At 46.0% G+C, this 20,154-nt stretch overlaps 1 protein-coding gene across 1 annotated transcript in view; it reads left to right on the top strand.

The window, feature by feature from the left end:
- LDLRAP1 (low density lipoprotein receptor adaptor protein 1) overlaps positions 1–18,255 on the top strand; it is a 73,424-nt gene extending 55,169 nt beyond the window's left edge. The window contains exon 10 of the mRNA XM_034958639.3: positions 116–18,255. Within this exon, the coding sequence (XP_034814530.1) occupies positions 116–124 (9 nt within the window). The 3' untranslated portion in view covers positions 125–18,255. The remainder of the gene's footprint in view (positions 1–115) is intronic.
- The last annotated feature ends 1,899 nt before the right edge of the window (positions 18,256–20,154 follow it).

Genomic DNA, 20,154 nt, shown 5'->3' with positions numbered 1-20,154 from the left:
GATTGTGCCACTGCACTCCAGCCTGGTGAAAGAGGGAGACTCCGTCTCTAAATAAATAAATAAATACCCTCTTATATGTATATCTCTCTGTATCCTATTTGTTCTGTTTCTCCAGAGATCCTGACTAATACGCCAAGGCCCAGGGCTGCATGCCCAGGACTCAGGAAGAGTCTCGAAGAATCCTCTACACACAAGAACACTGCTATCCGCCAAAGCTGATGTCAGCTATTCCCTGCAGACTGGCCTGGTCCAGCAGAGCCAGCTCTGCTAAACTACCACAGGCAGGAAGAAAATGAGCCACCAGGGGCCTCCACACTTGTCTCTCATAAAAGATATATGCTCCACAAGGACAGGGGTTGAGTCTGTCTTGTTCCCTGCTCGATAATTGTGTGCTATGGATAAGTAAATGAATGGATCAAGAGATAAGGATGGAAGAGCAATTTACAAACCCGAAGCATTGTGCAAGGCAGGGCATAATTGGGTAGGAATGCTTCTTCTAGAAGTTATTCCTTAGGAAAGGCCAAACAAAAAGTCTATTAATAGACCCGATTAATAAACATCAGCCAAGGTAAATGTTAACAGGAAGTATTTCTGCAAATGTTGGCGGTCTCTCAGGCTGGGCTCAGAGTAGGCTGGCATACTGGTGAAGAAGACTTCCTGCCTCCTGTTTGCTCAGAACATGTTCTCAGGCCTAGGGGAGCCTCCTTCTTGAACCCCAGAATGGGTGCCACAGTCCCAGGCTTGCCGCATCCTGGAAGCTCACCCTACTTCAGTATGCAGTCAGATCCAGGTACGCAGGGACGCAGTGTGCGGTCAGACCCAGGTATGCAGGGATGTAGTGTGTGGTCAGACCCAGTTATGCAGGGATGCAGTGTGCGGTCAGACCCAGTTAGATGGTCCTTAAACATGCCATGCTGGTTTGCCCCTGGGGGCTTCACTTGTGTTCTTCCGTTGTTCCTCTTTTCCTCACTTCCTTCAGGTTTCTGTATAAATGTCACCTCCTCAGAGAGGCCTCATCTGACCCCACTAAAAATTAGCAGCCACACAGAGGTATAATATGCTGAGAAAAATTTAAAAATAAAAATAAAATAAAATAGCAGCTGCTGTTGCCATAGTTATCCATTAAAAAAAATCCCCTAACCCTGTTTTAATTTTTTTTTTTTTTTTTTTTTTAATTTTCGAGATGGAGTCTCCCTCTGTCTCCGAGGCTGGAGTGCAGTGGCGCAGTCTCAGCTCACTGCAATCTCAGCTTCCTGGGTTCTGGGCCCAAGCAATTCTCCTGCCTCAGCTTCCTGAGTTGCTGGGATTTACAGGCATGCACCACCATGCCCGGCTAATTTTTGAATTTTTAGTAGAGACAGAGTTTCGTCATGTTGGCCAGGCTGGTCTCGAACTCCTGACCTCAGGTGATCTGCCCACCTTGGCCTCCCAAAATGCTGGGATTACAGGCGTGAGCCACTGCACCCTGCCTTAATTTCTTGAAAGGGCTTATTACAAGTTGAAATTGTATATAAGATATATTTGTTTTTATTAATTTTATCTGATTCCCTCTTCATTTTAGAGGGGAAGTTGGACAAAATACATTATTTTTTCTTTTATTTCTTTTTTTTGAGATGGAGTCTCACTCTGTCACCCAGGCTGGAGTGCAGTGGTGCGATCTTGGCTCACTGCAACCTCCATCTCCCCGGTTCAACCAATTCCCCTGCCTCAGCCTCCTGAGTAGCTGGGATTACAGGAGCTCGCCACCACGCATGGCTATTTTTTTGGTATTTTTAGTACAGATGGAGTTTCACCATGTTGGACAGACTGGTCTCAAACTCCTGACCTGAGGCAATCCACCAGCCTTGGCCCCCCAAAGTGCTGGGATTACAGGCATGAGCCACCACTCCTGACCTTTCCTTTTCTCCTTTTCTTCTTTCTTTTCCTTTTCTTTTCTTTTCTTTTCTTTTCACAGAGTCTTGCTCTGTTGCCCAGGCTGGAGTGCAGTGGCACGATCTTGGCTCCCGTAACCTCCACCTCTGGGACTCAAGCCATCCTCCTACTGAGCTCAGCCTCCCGAATAGCTGGGACTACAGGCGCATGCCACCATGCCTAGTTAATTTTTGTATTTTTTGTAGAGATGGGATTTCGCCATGTTGCCCAAGCTGGTCTTGAACTTTTGGACTTACGTAATCTGTCCACCTCGGCCTCCTGAAGTGCTGGGATTACAGGCGGGAACCACCGCGCCTGGCCATTTTTCTTTTTTTTCTTGAGATGGAGTCTCGCTCTGTCACTCAGGCTGGAGTGCAATGGCGCCATCTCGGCTCACTGCAACCTCCACCTCCCGGGTTCAAGCGATTCTCTTGCCTCAGCCTCTCAAGTAACTGGCACTACAGGCGTCTGCCGCAACGCCCAGCTAATGTTTTTTGTATTTTTAGTAGAGACGGGGTTTCACCGTGTTAGCCAGGATGGTCTCCATCTCCTGACCTCGTGATCCGTCCGCCTTGGCCTGCCAAAGTGCTGGGATTACAGGCGTGAGCCACTGCGCCCGGCCCATTTTTCGTTTTTTAAAAATAAATACGTAAGTTTGTCCTGTTTACTGCTGTATCTCCAGCACCGAGAAGAGCGCCTGGCACCTAAGCAGGCATTTGGTAAAACTGTGCCAAATGAGTGAGTGAGGACAGAGTCCTAGTCCTTCACCAGCCCCCTCTCAGCAGCGCAGGCAACTGGCCCAGCTGTGTCTCCTGCACGGGCCGGCGGGCGCTGTGATGGAGGCAGTGCAGGATGCCGTGTGAGCCCGAGGAAGGACTTGCAGCCCTGCTGGGAGGACGAGGCAAGGCTTCTTGGATGACGCCACATCTAAACTGAGATCCGAGGGCTGAGTAGGAATTCTCTTAAAGAGGAGGAGAGAGGGCCGGGCGCGGTGGCTCACGCCTGTAATCCCAGCACTTTGGGAGGCCGAGGTGGGTGGATCACCTGAGGTCAGGAGTTCCAGACCAACCTGGCCAACATGGCGAAATCCTGTCTCTACTAAAAATACAAAAATTAGCCAGGCATGATGGTGGATGCCATCATGCTACTTGGGAGGCTGAGGCAGGAGAATTGCTTGAACCCAGGGTGGAGGTTGCAGTGAGCCGAGATCCGGCCATTGCACTCCAGGCTGGGTGACAGAGAGAGATTGTCTCAAAGAAAAAGAGAGAGAGAAGTAGAGAGTTCAGGATAGAGGGACATACAGGAGCAAAGTTCTGAAGGCAAGAGAGAGTCTGGCAAGTGGGTAGAAAATAAAGAAGATTCATGGGTGTGTATGAGAATGGGGAGAACAGGGTGGGCTCATGAAGGATCTGGAGTGGCTCTTAAGTCTGGACATGACATGCCCAGAACAAATATCTGCAAATAGCTCCAGGAACTTTGCCATATCCAGCATCTCTTGTCCTGGTAATAAATACTATTTGCTTAATATTTTACTTATAGCTGAATCACTTTACTTAAATACATTCATATAAAAAGGAAACCCTCTGTAACACTATCCTAATTTGTATGATATACACAAAGTAACAGTAAAACTAAACCAAATGAAAACAAAATTCAGATGCTCCTTGACTTAACATGAGGTTACATTCTGATAAACCCATCGTAAATTGAAAATATCCTATGTCAAAAATGCATTTAATATTCCTAACCTACTGAACATCATAGCTTAGCTTCACCTCCCTTAAATGTGCTCAGAACACTTAAAATAGTCTACAGCTGGGCAAAGTCATCTGGCAACCCAGTCCATGGTGGAGTATCTGCTCTCTACCCTCATAGTCCTGTGGCTGACTGTGAGTTGCAGCTCCAAGTCAAAGCACATATTGCCAGCCCAGAAAAAGATCGAAAATCAAAATTCCACGTACAGTTTCTACTCAATGCTCATTGCTTTTGCATCATCATAAAGTCAAACAAATTGTAAGTTGAACCATCATTTAAGTCAGGGACTGTTTGCAGTATTATATTTCATTGCCTAAGACTCTGATTTTACAGTCTACTTTCTCTTTTTAAAAAGGGAGAATCACAAGTGTCAACAAAGTGTTAAAGACATGGTAGCACCGGATGGAACTTTCTGTCTCGGTTCTTTCTAAGATTACTGTATTTCAGTAATTACATAAAATAATGTTTTTTTTTTTGAGACGGAGTCTTGCTCTGTCACCCAGGCTAGAGTGCAGTGGCACAATCTCAGCTCACTGTAACCTCTGCCTCCTGCATTCAAGCAATTCTCCTGTCTCAGCCTCCTGAGTAGCTGGGATTACAGGCACGCGCCACCACACCCAGCTAATTTTTGTATTTTTAGTAGAGATGGGATTTCACCATGTGAGCCAGGCTGGTCTCAAACTCCTGACCTCAAATGATCCGCCCTCCTCGGCCTCCCAAAGTGCTGGGATTACAGGTGTAAGCCACCGCACCAGGCCAAATAATCTTATAAGTGGTACAATTTCCACACATAGAGAAACTTGCTGTAAACTTTTCAGGTGTCTGGCTGAATAGGAGTAGGATATGGAAGAGGAAATGAGGTAGATAGCTAAGAAAACCAACAAGCCAATCAATCAATCAGTCAAGTTTTGTCCTCTCACTCCCTTACATTGTAAAACCTATTCATCCACTCATCCACCCATCCAATCACCTGGGCATACACCTGCCTGCCCATACACCCACTGACCTTTCTGTTTATCTGCCTGCCCATTCACAAACCCATCTACTTACCCACTTGTATCTGCCTGCCCCTCTATCTGAGCATCTTCCCACCTGCCAAATATATGTACCCACTCTCTCCACCAAACCACTTTCTAAACATTCCCCATCCTTTCCTCCATCTACCTGCCTGTCCATCCATTCATTGTCCATTTATCTATCCATCCACCCATTCATTCAGCCATCTGTCCACCCAACCTTCCATTCACCTGTCCATTCATCTACTTATCCACCCAACCTTCTATTCATCTGTCTATCCATTCTTCTACCCAAACTTTCATTCAGCTGTCTATCCATCTATTCATCCACCCAAGCTTTCATCCATCTGTCCATCCATCCATCCAATTCATCCATATGTCCACCCAAGCTTCTATCCACTTATCCATCTATCCATCTGTTCATCTGTTAATCCATTCATCTATCCATCTACCCATCTGTCCACCCGTCTGTCTATCTATCCATCTATCCCACGAAATACAGTCCCACATAATACAATTCCCTAGTTCTCCTCCTATTCTTTCTAACACAGAAACTGTGGCCATGACCTCTTTAATTGATTCGAATGTGGAGTCTTATTGCTTCATACAACCCTCAGTCCTACCTGAGTTGCTTCTTGGATTGTTCCTGGATAGAATCTCTGAAAATCACCTTATTCTTGCTGTCCCTGACCCCTTGCCCCCATATACTCCTCCCTGGGTCTTCTTTTCCCACAACCTTACCAGGGCAGAGGCCTAGAGTGTCAAAGCTAGAAGGACTTGGACAACCAAGTCCAGTGCTTCCAGTTTCTAGATGGGAAAACTGAGGTCTAGAGTGGGCAAGGTGCTTAAGCAAGGTGACAGGGTGAGCCACTCACAGTGCAAGGAACCTTTACTTTCCCAAACTAAATCCTCCAGTTCCCAGAAGTATGTATTGATTTCTAAAATGACAGAGCTCAAAGCATCCTTAGACATCAGCTCATTCAGTGTTTTCTCACTCAAGGAGAAGGGTCTCACAGAGAAGGAGGTTGGGAATGGTCTAGTTGCTGAGTCCTACATTCCTATTCTTTTCTTTTTTTCTCTCTCTTTTGAGACAGAGTCTCACCGTGTTGCCCAGGCTAGAGTGTAGTGATGCAATCTTGGCTCACTGCAGCCTCTGCTTCCCAGGTTCAAGTCATTCTTCTACCTCAGCCTCCATAATAGCTGGGATTACAGGCATGCACCACCACTACTGGCTAATTTTTGTATTTTTAGTAGAGACGGGGTTTCACCATGTTGGCCAGGCTGGTCTCGAACTTCTGACTGCAAGTGATCCATTGGCCTCAGCCTCCCAAAGTGGTAGGATTATAAGCGTGAGCCACCTCTCCTGGCTCCTACATCCCTATTCAACCACAGGATAGGAGTATGTAAGATTTTTTTGAACAAGAGATTTTGCTGCTAAGAAAAAGATTTAAAATCTTTGTTCTTATCCAATGCCCTCACTTTATGAACAAGGCAGCAGGCTCAGGGAGGAAGAGGTTCTTACTTAAGGTCTCATAGTAGGTAAGTGGAAGAGCTGGGTCACTAAATCAGGTCTCCTGGCCCTGTCATTTTTATTTGCTTAAGCATCTGCTGGTTTTAGAGGGACCTGAATTGTGGTGGCCAGAGAAGAGGGAATGCTACTCTTCTATTTCAGGAATTCCCAGATCTGGCTTAGGGAAGGCAAATGCTGCAATTTTGCTGTTCATAAACTGATGAGATACTACACTTTAAGAAAAAATCAAATGTGGGCCGGTCATGGTGGCTCATGCCTGTAATCCTAGCATTTTGGGAGGCCGAGACGGGTGGATCACCTGAGGTCAGGGGTTCAAGACCATCCTGGCCAACATGGTGAAACCCTATCTCTACTAAAAACACAAAAATTAGCTGAGCATGGTGGCACACACCTGTAAACCCAGCTACTCAGGAGGCTGAGGCAGGAGAATTGCTGGAACCCGGGAGGCAGAGGTTGCAGTGAGCCGAGACTGCGCAACTGCACTCCAGCCTGGGTGACAGAGGGAGACTCTGGCTGCTGAGGGAAGGCAGACAGGGTGAAAATTGTACCCTAAGTCCCTCCTGTATGATGGCTTCTTCCCTTCTCCTTTTTTCCTCTTTTTAAAAATATATATTTTAAGGCTGGGCCCAGTGGCTCATGCCTATAATCCCAGCACTTTGGGAGGCAGGCAGATCACCTGAGGTCAGGAGTTAAAGACCAGCCTGGCCAACATGGTGAAACCCCATCTCTACTAAAAATACAAAAATTAGCTGAGCATGGTGATGGGCACCTGTAATCCCAGCTACTTGGGAGGCTGAGGCAGGAGAATTGCTTGAACCCAGGAGGCAGAGGTTGCATTGAACTGAGACTGTGCCATTGCACTCCAGCCTGGGAGACAGAGTGAGATTCTGTCTCAAAAAAAAAAAAATTAGGCCGGGCGCGGTGGCTCACGCCTGTAATCCCAGCACTTTGGGAGGCTGAGGCGGGTGGATCACGAGGTCAGGAGATCGAGACCATCCTGGCTAACACGGTGAAACCCCGTCTCTAATAAAAATACAAAAAATTAGCCGGACGTCGTGGCGGGTGCCTGTAGTCCCAGCTACTCGGGAGGCTGAGGCAGGAGAATGGCGTGAACCCGGGAGGCGGAGCTTGCAGTGAGCCGAGATCGCGCCACTGCACTCCAGCCTGGGCAACAGAGCGAGACTCCGTCTCAAAAAAAAAAAAAAAAAAAATTATATATATATATTTTAGAACCAGGGTCTTCCTATGTTGCCCAGGCTGGAGTACAGTAGCTACTCATAGGCATGATCATAGCGTGCTACAACTCCAAACTCTTGCCTCAGTCTCCTGAGTAGCTGGGACTACAGGCATGCACCACCGTGCCCAGCCCTCCCCTTCATAGCTGTCTCTTTGCCTTACAAATTCTGTTAAAGTTATGAGAGCTGAGCACATTTTGCTCACTGTGATTGTGGGTTTTGCCACTGAGAATGGCAGTCCCACGCAGGAGAGACACAGGATGCTTTCCTCCCCCGATACACGGGGCAAATGGCTCTCTGCTCCCTGAGTGGAGGGCAGCAGTTTTGGGGATTTTTGTACTCCTCTAGCTCAGCTCCATTTGAAACTCAGCCTGTTGATGTTCTCTGGGATCTAGGGCCAAGCTCTCTAGCATCTGACCTTGTCCTGCGACCTTCCACCTGCACTTGCTGTCACTCTGAGTTTTTTGTTCTCACCAGCATTTGCTGAAGCATCATCCTTGTTTATCTGCCCTGCCAGGGCCTTTTAACACAGGTGAACTCACCTTTGTATAACATCATGCGATGGTTAAGAGCAGGCTCTGGAGTCAGGCTGTGTGGGTTCAAATCTCAGCTACGCTGTTCACTGGTGTGCTCTTGGGCAAATTACTTAACCAGTTTTGGCCTGTTTCCTCGTCTGTAGAATGGATATATAAAATGATAGGAAGATCAGAGAAAATACTTGTGCTGGGAACCGAAGGAAGAGGAGAAGAAGAGAGAAGGAAGGGAATCACAGACAGAAGCAAACAGCGTGTGCAAAGCACTGTAGCAGCAAGAAGAGGCAGGGAGACTTGAGAGAAGGCCCAGGACTGCAGAGAGGCGACAGCTTGGCTCGCTCAGCCTCTTTTGTTGTGTGTCTTCTTGTACTAGAGAGACTCAGAAGCTAGATGTTTCTGAAGCCAAGGGTGCAGGTCAGATGCGACTTAGGCTCTACCAATCAGATGTACCATGGATGTTAATGTTCTAAGTCAGGGGCCATGTTTCTCTGGTCTTTGGACAAGCAGAGTCAAGGAGGTATTTGTTTTTCCACAGCAGCTGTTGCAGAGGGCTCAGCGTCTAGATCCATGTGTTGTGATTGTAGGGGAAGAGCTTGGGTCACCCATTCTGTGGCATGGGTCAGGGTAGAGTACTGTCCTTCCTGGAGCCGGCAGGGGTGGTGGTCACCTGATTTCACAGCTTCTTGATCATGGTGGTGGCTGCAGCTCCCCTGGCAGGCCAGTTCTGCAGTGTTCTTCTGGGGATCATTTCTGGAAGCTCAGCATAGAGTCAGCCTCTCCAGCCCTCCCAACACTGGTGTAAGTACCTTTCCCTTGTATTAAATTCCTTTCTTCCTAAACAAGCTGCTGCAGTTCCTGTGATCTGAAACGGAGACTGACTGTGGTGTATTAGAGCAAACCATGAAGTTTTCCCATTGAGAAATGAAGCTTATTTCGCCTCTCTTCAACTGGCACTGGCCCTGTGACTGCTTAACCAAAAAGAAAGTGGAACTGATGCTCTGTCAATTCCAGGCCTAGCCTGGAAATTAAGAGCTACTGGAATGCTCACTCTTGAGACACTCTGTCTCAGAACCCAGCTGGCATGCTGTGAGAAGCCCCAGCCACATGGAGGGCTGCATGTTGGCACTCCAGGCAACAGCCCCAGTTGAACTCTCAGGCAACAGCCATCATCAACCATCAGACACGTGAGTAAGCCACTTTGGAAAGCCAGCCCAGTCAAGCCTCCAGATGACTACAGCCCCAGAAGAACCATACAGCTGAGCCCAGTCAACCCAGAGAATCACAAGAGATATAAACAGTTGTTTTAGGGCACTAAATGTTGGGATGATATGCAGTAAAAGATAACAAAACACTGACTGCTACAGGCCAGGGAAGCAAGAGGAGTCAGCAAAGGTGGATTATTAGCCAGGCCATGGTTAGCAGCTTTATGGATATCCGAGGAGATAGATAGAAAGGTAGAAAGGTGGAAAGGTGGCTAGGCATGGTGGCTCATGTCTGTAATCCCAGGGCTTTGGGAGGCTGAGGTGGGCAGATTACCTGAGGTCAGGAGTTCGAGACCAGCCTGACCAACATGGCAAAACCCTGTCTCTACTAAAAATATAAAATTAGCTGGATGTGGTGGCGAGCACCTGGAATCCCAGCTACTCGGGAGGCTGAGGCAGGAGAATCGCTTGAACTCAGAAGTTGGAGGTTGCAGTGAGCCGAGATTGTGCCATTGCACTCCAGCCTGGTCAACAGGAGCAAAACTCTGAAAAGAAAGGAAGAAATAAGAAAGAAAGAAAAGAAGAAGAAAAAGAAAGAAAGAAAAAGAAAGAAAAAGAAAGGAAGGAAGGAAGGGGAAAGAAAGAAAGAAAGAGAAAGAAAGAAAGAAAAGAAAAGAAAAGAAAAAAGAAAGAAAGGTGGAAAAATGACATAGTGGAAAGGTGACATGGTTGCATCTACCTTTCATATGGGCCATTCTGCCTGCTCTATGGAGAACAGATTGCAGGGAGCCAGAGAGGTGGACCAGCCTGGAAATTATTGCTGTTGTTGAGGCAAGAGCTGAGTGTGGCTTGGGACAGGGGGTAGTGGTTGAAGGGGAGCCAGGTAGATGCATCAGAGATAAAAGGATAATACTGGGTGTTGGCTGAGGGGCTGCAGGCTCTCTGTATGAGTTCTACCTGCCTAGTTCCTTCTAAGGGCCTTGTACCTCTACAGAGTCACACAATGGAAAGAGCAAGGGCTCAGGTATCAGATATATTGGGTGTTAATCTTATATCCAACACCCACCTGCTGTGTTACCTCGGACAAGTCACCTAACTTCTCTGGACTTCAGTTTTCCTCTTCAATCAAATGGGACCATAAGAAGGATGATAATAATAATTTCATTGATTTGTTGAGCAGTGCCTGGCACACAGTAGGCACTCAATAAATATTTGTTGAATAAATGAATTGAATAGGCTGGAATTGAGGGGGGACAAGGAGGAAATGGTCTCCTTTACCTGCAAACTTGCTCTATAAAGAACAGATTTCCCTTCTTGACTCCTGCTGATAATTCAGGCAGTTCTATGGCTTTCTGTTCCCTTTTGGTCAAAGTAAACAGTTTCATTTTGATAATTAAAACTCACAGCAGTAACTAGAAAGTCCACTCTGACCCAGTGAAATGTAAAATTTTGATTTCGCCTCCAGTTAGAAGGTGAAACAAATCCCTCCTTCAATCAGTACCTACTGTGTGCCAGCCCCTGTGTGTGATATAGTCAGCTAAGGGCTTGAATCATCAGGAAAAATACAGGAAAGCCTGTTAAATTTGAATTTCAGATAAATAATCAGTGTCCTTTTGGTATATGTATGTCCCCAAATAAGGCATGGAGCGTACTTAGTAAAAATTATTTGTAGCTTATCTGAAATTCAAATTTAACTGGATTTCCTGGCCAGTATTTTTTTTTTTTTTTTTTTTTTTTTGTGAGACAGAGTCTCGCTCTGTTACCCAGGCTGGAGTACAGTGGCACAATCTCGGCTCGCTACAACCTCTGCCTCCCAGGTTCAAGCACTTCTCCTGACTCAGCCTCCCAAGTAGTTGGGATTACAGGCGTATACCACCACGCTCGGCTAATTTTTGTTTTTTTGTTCGTTCGTTTGTTTGTTTTAAGTAGAGACAGGGTTTCCCCATGTTGGCAAGGCTGGTCTTGGACTTCTGACCTCAAGTGATCCACCTGCCTTGGCCTCCCAAAGTGCTGGGATTACAGGCGTGAACCACCACCCCGGCCCTGCCCAGTATTTTTATTTGCTAAATCTAGCAACCCCAGGGGCAGAGGACATGGCCCTGAAATAACTTGGCCCTTGTCCTATGGGAGTGTTTGCCTTGGCTAAAGGCGCTTGACTCCATGTGGGTAAACAGGAGCTGGAATACCTTCCCCCTACTTTCCCTTAGCATAGTGGGCATTACCTACACGGGAGAAGGCTGGCTGCCTGCCGGTGAGATTGGAGCAGCACTCCTTTGTCTAAATGACTGGTCCCATTGCCTAGGTATCCACCATTATAACTACAACCCTTTGACCTTTGGAGGCTTCCTTCCTTCCTTCCTTCCCTCCCTCCCTCTCTCTCTTTTTTCTTTCTTTCTTTCTTCTTTCTTTTTCTCTCTCTTTCTCTCTCTCTTTCCCTCCCTTCCTTCCTTCTTTCTTTCTTTTTCTTTTCTTTCTTTCTTCTTTCTTTCTTTCTTTCTCTCTTTCTTTCCTTCCTTCCTTCTTTCTTTCTTTCGTTTTCTTTCTCAGAGTCTTGCCCTGTCACCCAGGCTGGAGTGCAGTGGCGCAATTTTGGCTCACTGCAACCTCCACCTCCCGGGTTCAAGCAATTCTCCTGCCTCAGCCTCCTGAGTAGCTGGGATTACAGACACCTGCCACCATGCCCGGCTAATTTTTGCATTATTAGTAGAGATGGGGTTTCATGATATTGGCCAGGCTGGTCTCAAAGTCCTGAACTCAAGTGATTTGCCTGCCTCAGCCTCCCGAAGTTTTGGGATTACAGGCGTGACCCACTGTGTCCTGCTGGAGGCTTGTTTCTTTTCAGATGGTTAGGAGAGCACATGTGCCTCGGGAGGGTTAAAGGCAAGTTAGCGAGCACTTTATGTGACAACCAATGGGGAGCAGGAGTTTCTGAGAGCAGGATTCAGGGTTGATTTCCTAGAAGGGGGTATGGTGCTAACAGAGGGCAGGAATGGTCTTGTGCGGGAGTGGGAAGGCCCCACACTGGGGACTCTGTGCCTAGCTACTGGCAGGACGTCCCCTGCACCTCTCCAAGCGAGGGCTGAAGAGAAAGAACCTGGAGCAGAGGTCTGGAGGAAGCCATTGTCTGCTTGGGCGGAGGAAAAGGAGGCAGGGAGAGAGCCAGGGCTGGAGTGATGGGCAGGGCCAGGCTCAGTATGAGTTTGGGGCAAGGCCTTTGTCCCCTCAGGCCTCTAAGTCCCTGTCTTAATGTGGGTGGTTGGAGCAAATGCTCTGGGTGAGGCAGCCCGCCAGACCTCCCTGCCTGCATCCTCTTTGTCTTGGTCTCTAACTTGCCTCTGCAGGCTTTCTTCTAGGTCCGGCAGAGTCCATCTCCTGGGACAGACCCACTTCGGCTGTCCTTCTGTGTCTGCCACCCTCCCCCACCCCAGACACCTGGAGCCCATCAGAATGCCTGGCACACAGCAGCTGCATGTGCCCATAGAGGGGACAGCCTCTCTCACCCCTGCGCCTCAGACCTGACCAGTGTTTCCATCAGACACAGTAACTGGGCGCAGGGAAGGCAAAGAAGGGAAGGGAAGCACTCTGCTGTCATCAGCTCCGCCTCACCTCGGTATCTGCAGATAATCACTGAGCCATTGGGGGTTCTGCAGCATAAACTGGGTTACTTTCATCTTTCCCCATTGGCAGTTTAGGGTTCAGCGTTCTTTATTTTTATTTATTTATTTTTTTGAGACAGAGTCTCACCCTGTGGTCCAGGCTGGAGTGCAGTGGCACGATTTCGGCTCACTGCAACCTCCGCCTCTCGGGTTCAAGCGATTCTCTTGCCTCAGCCTCCTGAGTAGCTGGGATTATAGGCACATGCCACCACGCCCAGCTAATTTTTATATTTTTAGTAGAGGCGGGGTTTCACTATGTTGGCCAGGCTAGTCTCAAACTCCTGGCCTCGAGTGATCCACCCACCTCGGCCTCCCAAAGCGTTGGGATTACAGTTGTGAGCCACTGCACCCGGTGGGTTAGGGGTTCTTGCTTCCGCTAAGTTATAGGCCATCGATCTGCTTTTCTGTCTTCCAAATTTTTCTAATGTCATCTCCTCTTTTGTGCAAATTATCCTCATGATTTTATGTCTTTAAAAAATAATCCTTTTTGCCTTCGAGTTTAGTGGAGCATCGGGAGAAGGCAGAGCTCTGTCTGTGTGCTCAGTCTAACTTCCTTAACAGAATTCACAGTCAGTCTAACTTAACCTCCACAACAACATCAAGGGGCCAAGAATGCACAATGGGGAAAAGATAGTCTCTCCAAGAAATGGTGTTGGGGAAACTGGATATTCACATGTGGAAGAATGAAATTGGACCCTTCTCTTACATCAAAGTCAACTCAAAATTGATGAAAGACTTCAAAACTAGAAGAAAACTACTAGAAGAAAACATAGGGGAAAAGCTCCGTGACAGTCTGGGTGATGGTTTTTTGGATATGATCCCTAAAGCATAGGCAACAAAAGCAAAAATAGACAAATGGGACTACATCAAACTAGATAGCTTTTGCACAGTAAAAGAAACAATCAACGCAGTAAAGCCAGAACCAATGGAATTGGAGAAATTATTCGCAAACTATGCATCTGATAAGGGGTTAACATCCAAAATATATAAGGGACTCAACTTAATAGCAAGGAAACAAATGACTCAATTAAAAAATGGGCAAAGGACTTGAATAGACATTTCTCAAAAAAAGACATATGAATGGACAACAGGTATATGAAAAAATGCATCACTGATCATCGGAGAAATGCAAATTAAAACCACAAGATATCACCTAATACCTGTTAGAATGGCTGTTATAAAAAAGACAGAAGATACCAAGTGTTGGCAAGGATGTGGAAAAAAGGAAACCTATACACTGTTGGTGGGAGTGTAAATTAGAATAGCCATTATGGGCTGGTCAGGAGTTTGAGACCAGCCTGGCCAATATGGTGAAACCCCCGTCTCTACTAAAAATACACAAATTAGCCAGGCATGGTGGTGCATGCCTGTAGTCCCAGCTACTCAGGAGGCTGAGGCAGGGGAATCGCTTGAACCTGGGAGGCAGAGGTTGTAGTGAGCTGAGATCGCACCTCTGCACTCCAGCCTGGGCAACAGAGTGAGACTCTGACTTAAAAAAAAATAGCCATTAGGGAAAACAGTATGGAAGTTCCTCAAAAAACTAAAAATAGAACTACTATATGATCCCACAATCTCACTACTAGGTATGTATCCAAAGGAAATGAAATCAAGTCAGTCCAAGAGATATCTGTACTCCCATTTTGTTGCAGTATTATTCAAATAGCCAAGATGCAGAATCAACCTAAGTGTCCATCAACAAATGAACGGATAAAGAAAATGAGCCTGGAGGACATTGTTAAGTGAAATAAGCCAGACACAGAAAGACAAATACTGTGTGATTTCACTGAAAACTGAAATCTAAAAAAGTCAAACTCATAGAAGCAGAAAGCAGCATGGTGGTTATCAGGGGCGAGGAGGGGAGAGGATTGGAAGATGTTGGTAAAAGAATACAAAATTCACTTAGACAGGAAAAATAAGTTCAAGGATCGATTGTACAACCTGGTGTCTATAGTTAATAGCTATGTATTGTATACTTGAAAACTGCTGAGAGGAGACTTTAAGTGTTCTCACCATAAATAATAGGTGAGATAATGCATATATAAATTAGCTTGATTTAGCCATTCCATAATGTGCATAGATGTCAAAACATCGTGCTGTACACCATAAATGTATACAAGTTGTATTTGTCAATTTAAAAAATAAAAAAATGCCAAGGGGCCAGTATCATTATCCTCATTTTCCAAATAAGGAAACAGGCTCAGAGTGGATGTCTGAGGGCTTGAATGTGGTAGGACCCGGAACTGCTCACGGCCCCGTGACTCCAACACTCTTTGCACAGCTGTGCACAGCTCTCCTTGCAATGCCCAGAGAAGGTTGTGCCCTCCACAGCTACAAAGATATTGGGTCTTCTGTGGCAAAACCCTGGTGACAGTGGATGCCCTGGGGTGACCACGCCATCTTCCATCTGAATGTGTCCTCCTACTGTCTGCTGTGTTAGAGATGAGGCATTATGAGAAGGAGAAACTATTTGTCAAATGTAATTAACAATTAGAAATGACCTAAATGTCTAACGGTAGCAGATTGGGTAAATAAATAATCATAGAGCCACATAAGAAATACTATTTGGCTGTTCAGAACAATTAAGTAGAAGAGTATTTAATTTCATGGAAATGCTCCTGACATATTAGTACATTAGAAAAAGCAGACTGCCTAAGCAGTGAGCATGGTACAATCCCATTTTAACAACAACAACACACATATCATAACGAGTCAACATTTATATACCCATACTCATATTCATAGCAGCATATTCACAATAACGAAAACATAGAAGCAAACCAAGTGTGCATCGATGGATGAATGGACAGGGAAAATGTGGCAGATACACATGATGGACTATTATTCAGCCTTAAATGGGAAGAAAGTTCTGTCACATGCTACCAAATGGATGAACTGTGAGGACACTGCGCTAAGTGAAGTGAGACAGTCACAAAAAGACAAATACTGTATGATTCCACTTATATGAGGTGCTTAAAGTAGTCAAATTCATAGAAACAGAAAGTAGAATGGTGGTTACCAGGGGCTGGGCGATGGGAAGAATGCGGAGTTAGTGTTTAATGAGTACAGAGTTTCAGTTTTAGGGGATGATAAGTTGCTGGACAGCACAGCTGTCCATAGGAACCAGCCATAAGCCACTGGGGCTTGCAGTGCACTGGAAATGTGGCTCGCCTGAATTGCGATGGGCTATAAATGTAAAACCCACTGTAGATTGTAAGACTTGGTATGTAAAAAAGAATATAACTTTTCTCATGAAGGATTTTTTTTTTTTTTGAGATGGAGTCTCACTCTGTTGCCCAGGCTGGAGTGCAGTGGCATGATCTCAGCTCACTGCAACTTCCGCCTCCTGGGTTCAAGAGATTATCCTGCCTCAGCCACCCGCATAGCTGGGACTACAGGTTTGTGCTACCAGGCCTGGCTAATTTTTGTATTTTTAGTAGAGATGGGGTTTCTCCATGTTGGCCAGGCTGGTCTCGAGCTCCTGACCTCAAGTGATCCACCTGCCTGGGCCTCCCAAAGTGCTGGGATTACAGGCATAAGCCACTGCGCCTAGCCTCACGAAGGATTTACAAAAAAAAAAAAAAAAGATTTGGCCGGACACAGTGGCACACGCCTGTAATCCCAGCACTTTGGGAGGCTGAGGCGGGTGGATTGTCTGAGCTCAGGAGTTTGAGACCAGCTTGGGCAATATGGTGAAACCCCGTCTCTACTAAAATACAAAAAATTAGCCGGGCGTGGCAGCGTGCACCTGTAGTCCCAGCTACTCAGGAGGCTGAGGCAGGAGAATCGCTTGAACCCGGGAGGCGGAGGCTGCAGTGAGCCAAGATCGCACCACTGCACTCCAGCCTGGGCGACAGAGTGAGACTCTGACTCCAAAAAAAAAAAAAAAAAAAAAAATTGAAATGATAATCTTTTGGATGCATGGGGTTAAATAAAATATATTACTAAAATTAATTTTACCTTAAAAAAAAAACTTTTGAAGAGTTAAAAATTCAGTGGCTCCAAAACTCAGAAGTCTACACCACACACATTAATCTCTCATTTAAGCCCCATGCCGGTGCAGCCAGTGCGGATCCTCAGAAGGCTTTGCTGGTCACCGGGGCCCTGGCGGAGGGTGCAGCTACCATCTCATCACTGTCAGTCGCCCTGCTAGTGGGACAGTCGCAGCTCTAGAGGATATGGCACCCTCAATTAAATGCTTGGGACTCGAAGTGACAGTTGTGATTTCTGCTCACAGCTTATTGGCCACAACTAGTCACACGGCTCCACTCAACCACAAGGGGGCGGGGCAATCTCACCAAGTGCCCCAAAGGCAGCGATCTGGAACTATTTGGCGAACAGGGCAAAATGACTAGCTCCGTGCAGCTTTTTTATTTCTTTAAAATACATAGAATAGAATAATTTTTAAAACGTAGAACGGAATAAAATAAGAAATATAGTATGTTTAAAATTTTTAATTTAAAACTTTAAATATTAGGTTATGTTTATTTTTTTTATATCATGTGTGAGGTACAATAAATATTTGTGGAATGTTGACAATTCTTTTTGAAAAGGGATCACAGCCATAATGAATATGTCTTTTTGGCTTTATTACTAACAAAGTGCTTGCCCGGGGGTCATCTCATTTAAGGTATAATGGGCCTCTTTGCAGATGAAGAAACTGATCTAAGACAGGTGAGTGACCTCCCCAGGTCACCCAATCAAGTGGCAGAAGTGGGACTTGGGAACAAGTAAGATAACCCATGAGACTTCTTCAAACCCCAATATTTCTTCTCTTTCCTATATCAACCTCAAATCTTAAACTTGGTATTCTTTACTTCGTTTAATAACACTAACATTTAACATACTGAGTACTGTCATCACTGCTAAGGAAACTAATGCTCAGAGGAGGAGACTTGCCCTGAAGAGGCAAGACTTGGATTCAAATGTGGATTTATGAGAATCAAAGCTACAACCACAATGCCCTTCTGCCACTCTGGCTTATTGACCTGCTTCTAGAAAAAAACTTGAATGGCATAGGGGATAAGTTTTAAGGGGACTTCCCATGATTGTATGGTCCAGGTGGTGTTCACCCAGCAACACCTGCCTGATGCCTTCAGCCCTTCTTACCATCCTAACCCTAGAAGGGCAGATATTTTGACACCCTGCATAGAACCTGGAGCCTCAACTCATGGACATTTAAAAAACAGACACACACAAACAAAAACTCCTTGATATTAGCAAAGGTAACCAGGTGACTAAATTATGTCAGGGTTGCATTTTAAAGAGACTGTTTTATTTCTGGCTTTATGGTGCTTGATGTAAGCTTTTAGAAATGTATTTTTATGAGAATCAAAGATATTTATTTTACATGCCCTTTAAAAAGTGCCAGGACTGTAAATAATAATAGCTAACATTTAGTTCCTACTATATGCCAGGCACACTGCTTAAACATTAAAATGGATTATTTCATTTTAGCCTCACAATGTCAGTGAGGTAAACATAACCCAGGACCATGGAAAGAAGAAGAACCTTGATGCCTTCCTGTGCTTGTGGAAGCGGCATCAGCTGGGATTCTCAAGTACTGCTAGCCAGCGTCTGCTCTGCCTCCAGCTGCAAGTTACTTACAGGCTCTGATCCTTAAATTGCAACATTCCACCATTGGGCTGAATGATCTCGAAACTCCCGGAGAGGAGGGGCTTCTCTGAGCAGTGCTCAGCACAACAGGGCTTCCTAAACAGCCACTATTATCATCCAAACAGGGATCATGTCTTCTGAAATGAAAAGCGGTGTGTACAGTCTGACAAGTGAAAGTTCTCATAGGGACCATGGACAGAGTATTTGAGATTATAGCATCTCTGGAAGCTTTGAGTTACAATATAGCAGTTTGGGTTGCTATCTTGCCTGCCACTAGGAAATGAGGCAGTGCTGATTCTTTTTGTCTTTTGTAACATTAGTTCATATTTATTGAGTGCTGCTGTGTGCCAGACACTATGCTAAGATATTTACAAAAATTAGCTCCTAAGTCCTCATATCCATGCTACTTCGTGGGTACTATGATCATCTTCATTTCACAGATGAGGAAACTCAGGCTTCAAAAAGTGGGCAATGTCCCAAGGTGTCACTTTAGTAGGTGACTGAGTCCAGGCTTAGATCTGGCACTGTGGCTACAGGGTCCTCATTCTTACCACTCTGTGTTCCCTTCTCCAGCATACTAAGGACTTGGCTTTGGGAGTAGATCTGCTCACTCGAAGGAAGAGTAAACATTTGCCTCAAGCTCTTTACAGTCAGTGATCTTATCTAATCCTCACATCATCTTTCTGAGGTGAGTATCACTATTAATCCCGTTTGACAGATGGAGAAATTGAGGCTCAGAGAGGTCAGACAAGTTGCCCAAGATCAACCAGCCAAATGTGTGGTAAAACCAGGATTTCAGACCCGAACCTGTCTGACCTCACAGCCTTGGCTCTGAGCCAGGGTTTCTTACCCTTTGCACCATTGATATTTGGGGCCCAATAATTCTTTGTTGTAGGGGACTGTGCTGTGCATTGCAGTATGTGCAGTAGCATCTCTGACCTCCACCCACTAGATGCCAGTAGCACTCTGCCCCCAGTTACAACAATCTAAATTATCTCCAGAAATCACCAAATATTCCCTGAGGGCAAAACTGCCCCCAGTGGACAACCCCTGTTCCCCTGCTCTAACCACTAAGTACCCAGTGCTAGGACCCATGGCAAAGCCCCAGCTGACTGCTGCTTCTGCTGCAGGACCGGGGTCTCGGGTAAGAATAGTTAAAATAAAACCTTTACGCTGTCATTTTAAAAGCCTCATGCCAGGTGTTCCTGGCTCTATGACCCCGAAATTGACCCCCACTGCACAGTGAGGTATTGACTGGGTCCCGCAGCCTGCTGGGGTGAGCCCAGGATGGCTGGAGGGCCTTTTGTCTCTCAAGACTAACTTGGTGTGCTCTCGGGGGTGGAGCCCCTCCCACAGTCATCAGTGTCTCTTCTGCCCAGTGCCAAATTTGTCTGGTGGCTATTAAGGAAGCTGCCTGATGATTATCCGTTGGCTCAAGCTTGGCTTTATCTCTAGTCTTCGATTCTAAATGAGACTAATGACCATTTGAGATTCAGATTCTGCACCAACTGCCCAGCTGCCTCCTCAGTGAAGGAGCTGAAGGGGAATCCCTTACAGCCTGGTTCACTGCTCCCATCTCAACAAATACCCCCACCAGGCAATAAGAGACCCTGGAGATACCTCCCTCTCCATCACTGCCCAAGTTCAAGCCATCACCTGATCCTGTCAATTTTGGCTTCTAAATATGGTTTGAATCCTGTGG

Source organism: Pan paniscus, chromosome 1 (assembly GCF_029289425.2).
Source record: "Pan paniscus chromosome 1, NHGRI_mPanPan1-v2.0_pri, whole genome shotgun sequence".
In the NCBI taxonomy this organism is placed as follows: Eukaryota; Metazoa; Chordata; class Mammalia; order Primates; family Hominidae; genus Pan; species Pan paniscus.
This window is presented reverse-complemented; position numbering and strand designations above follow the sequence as displayed.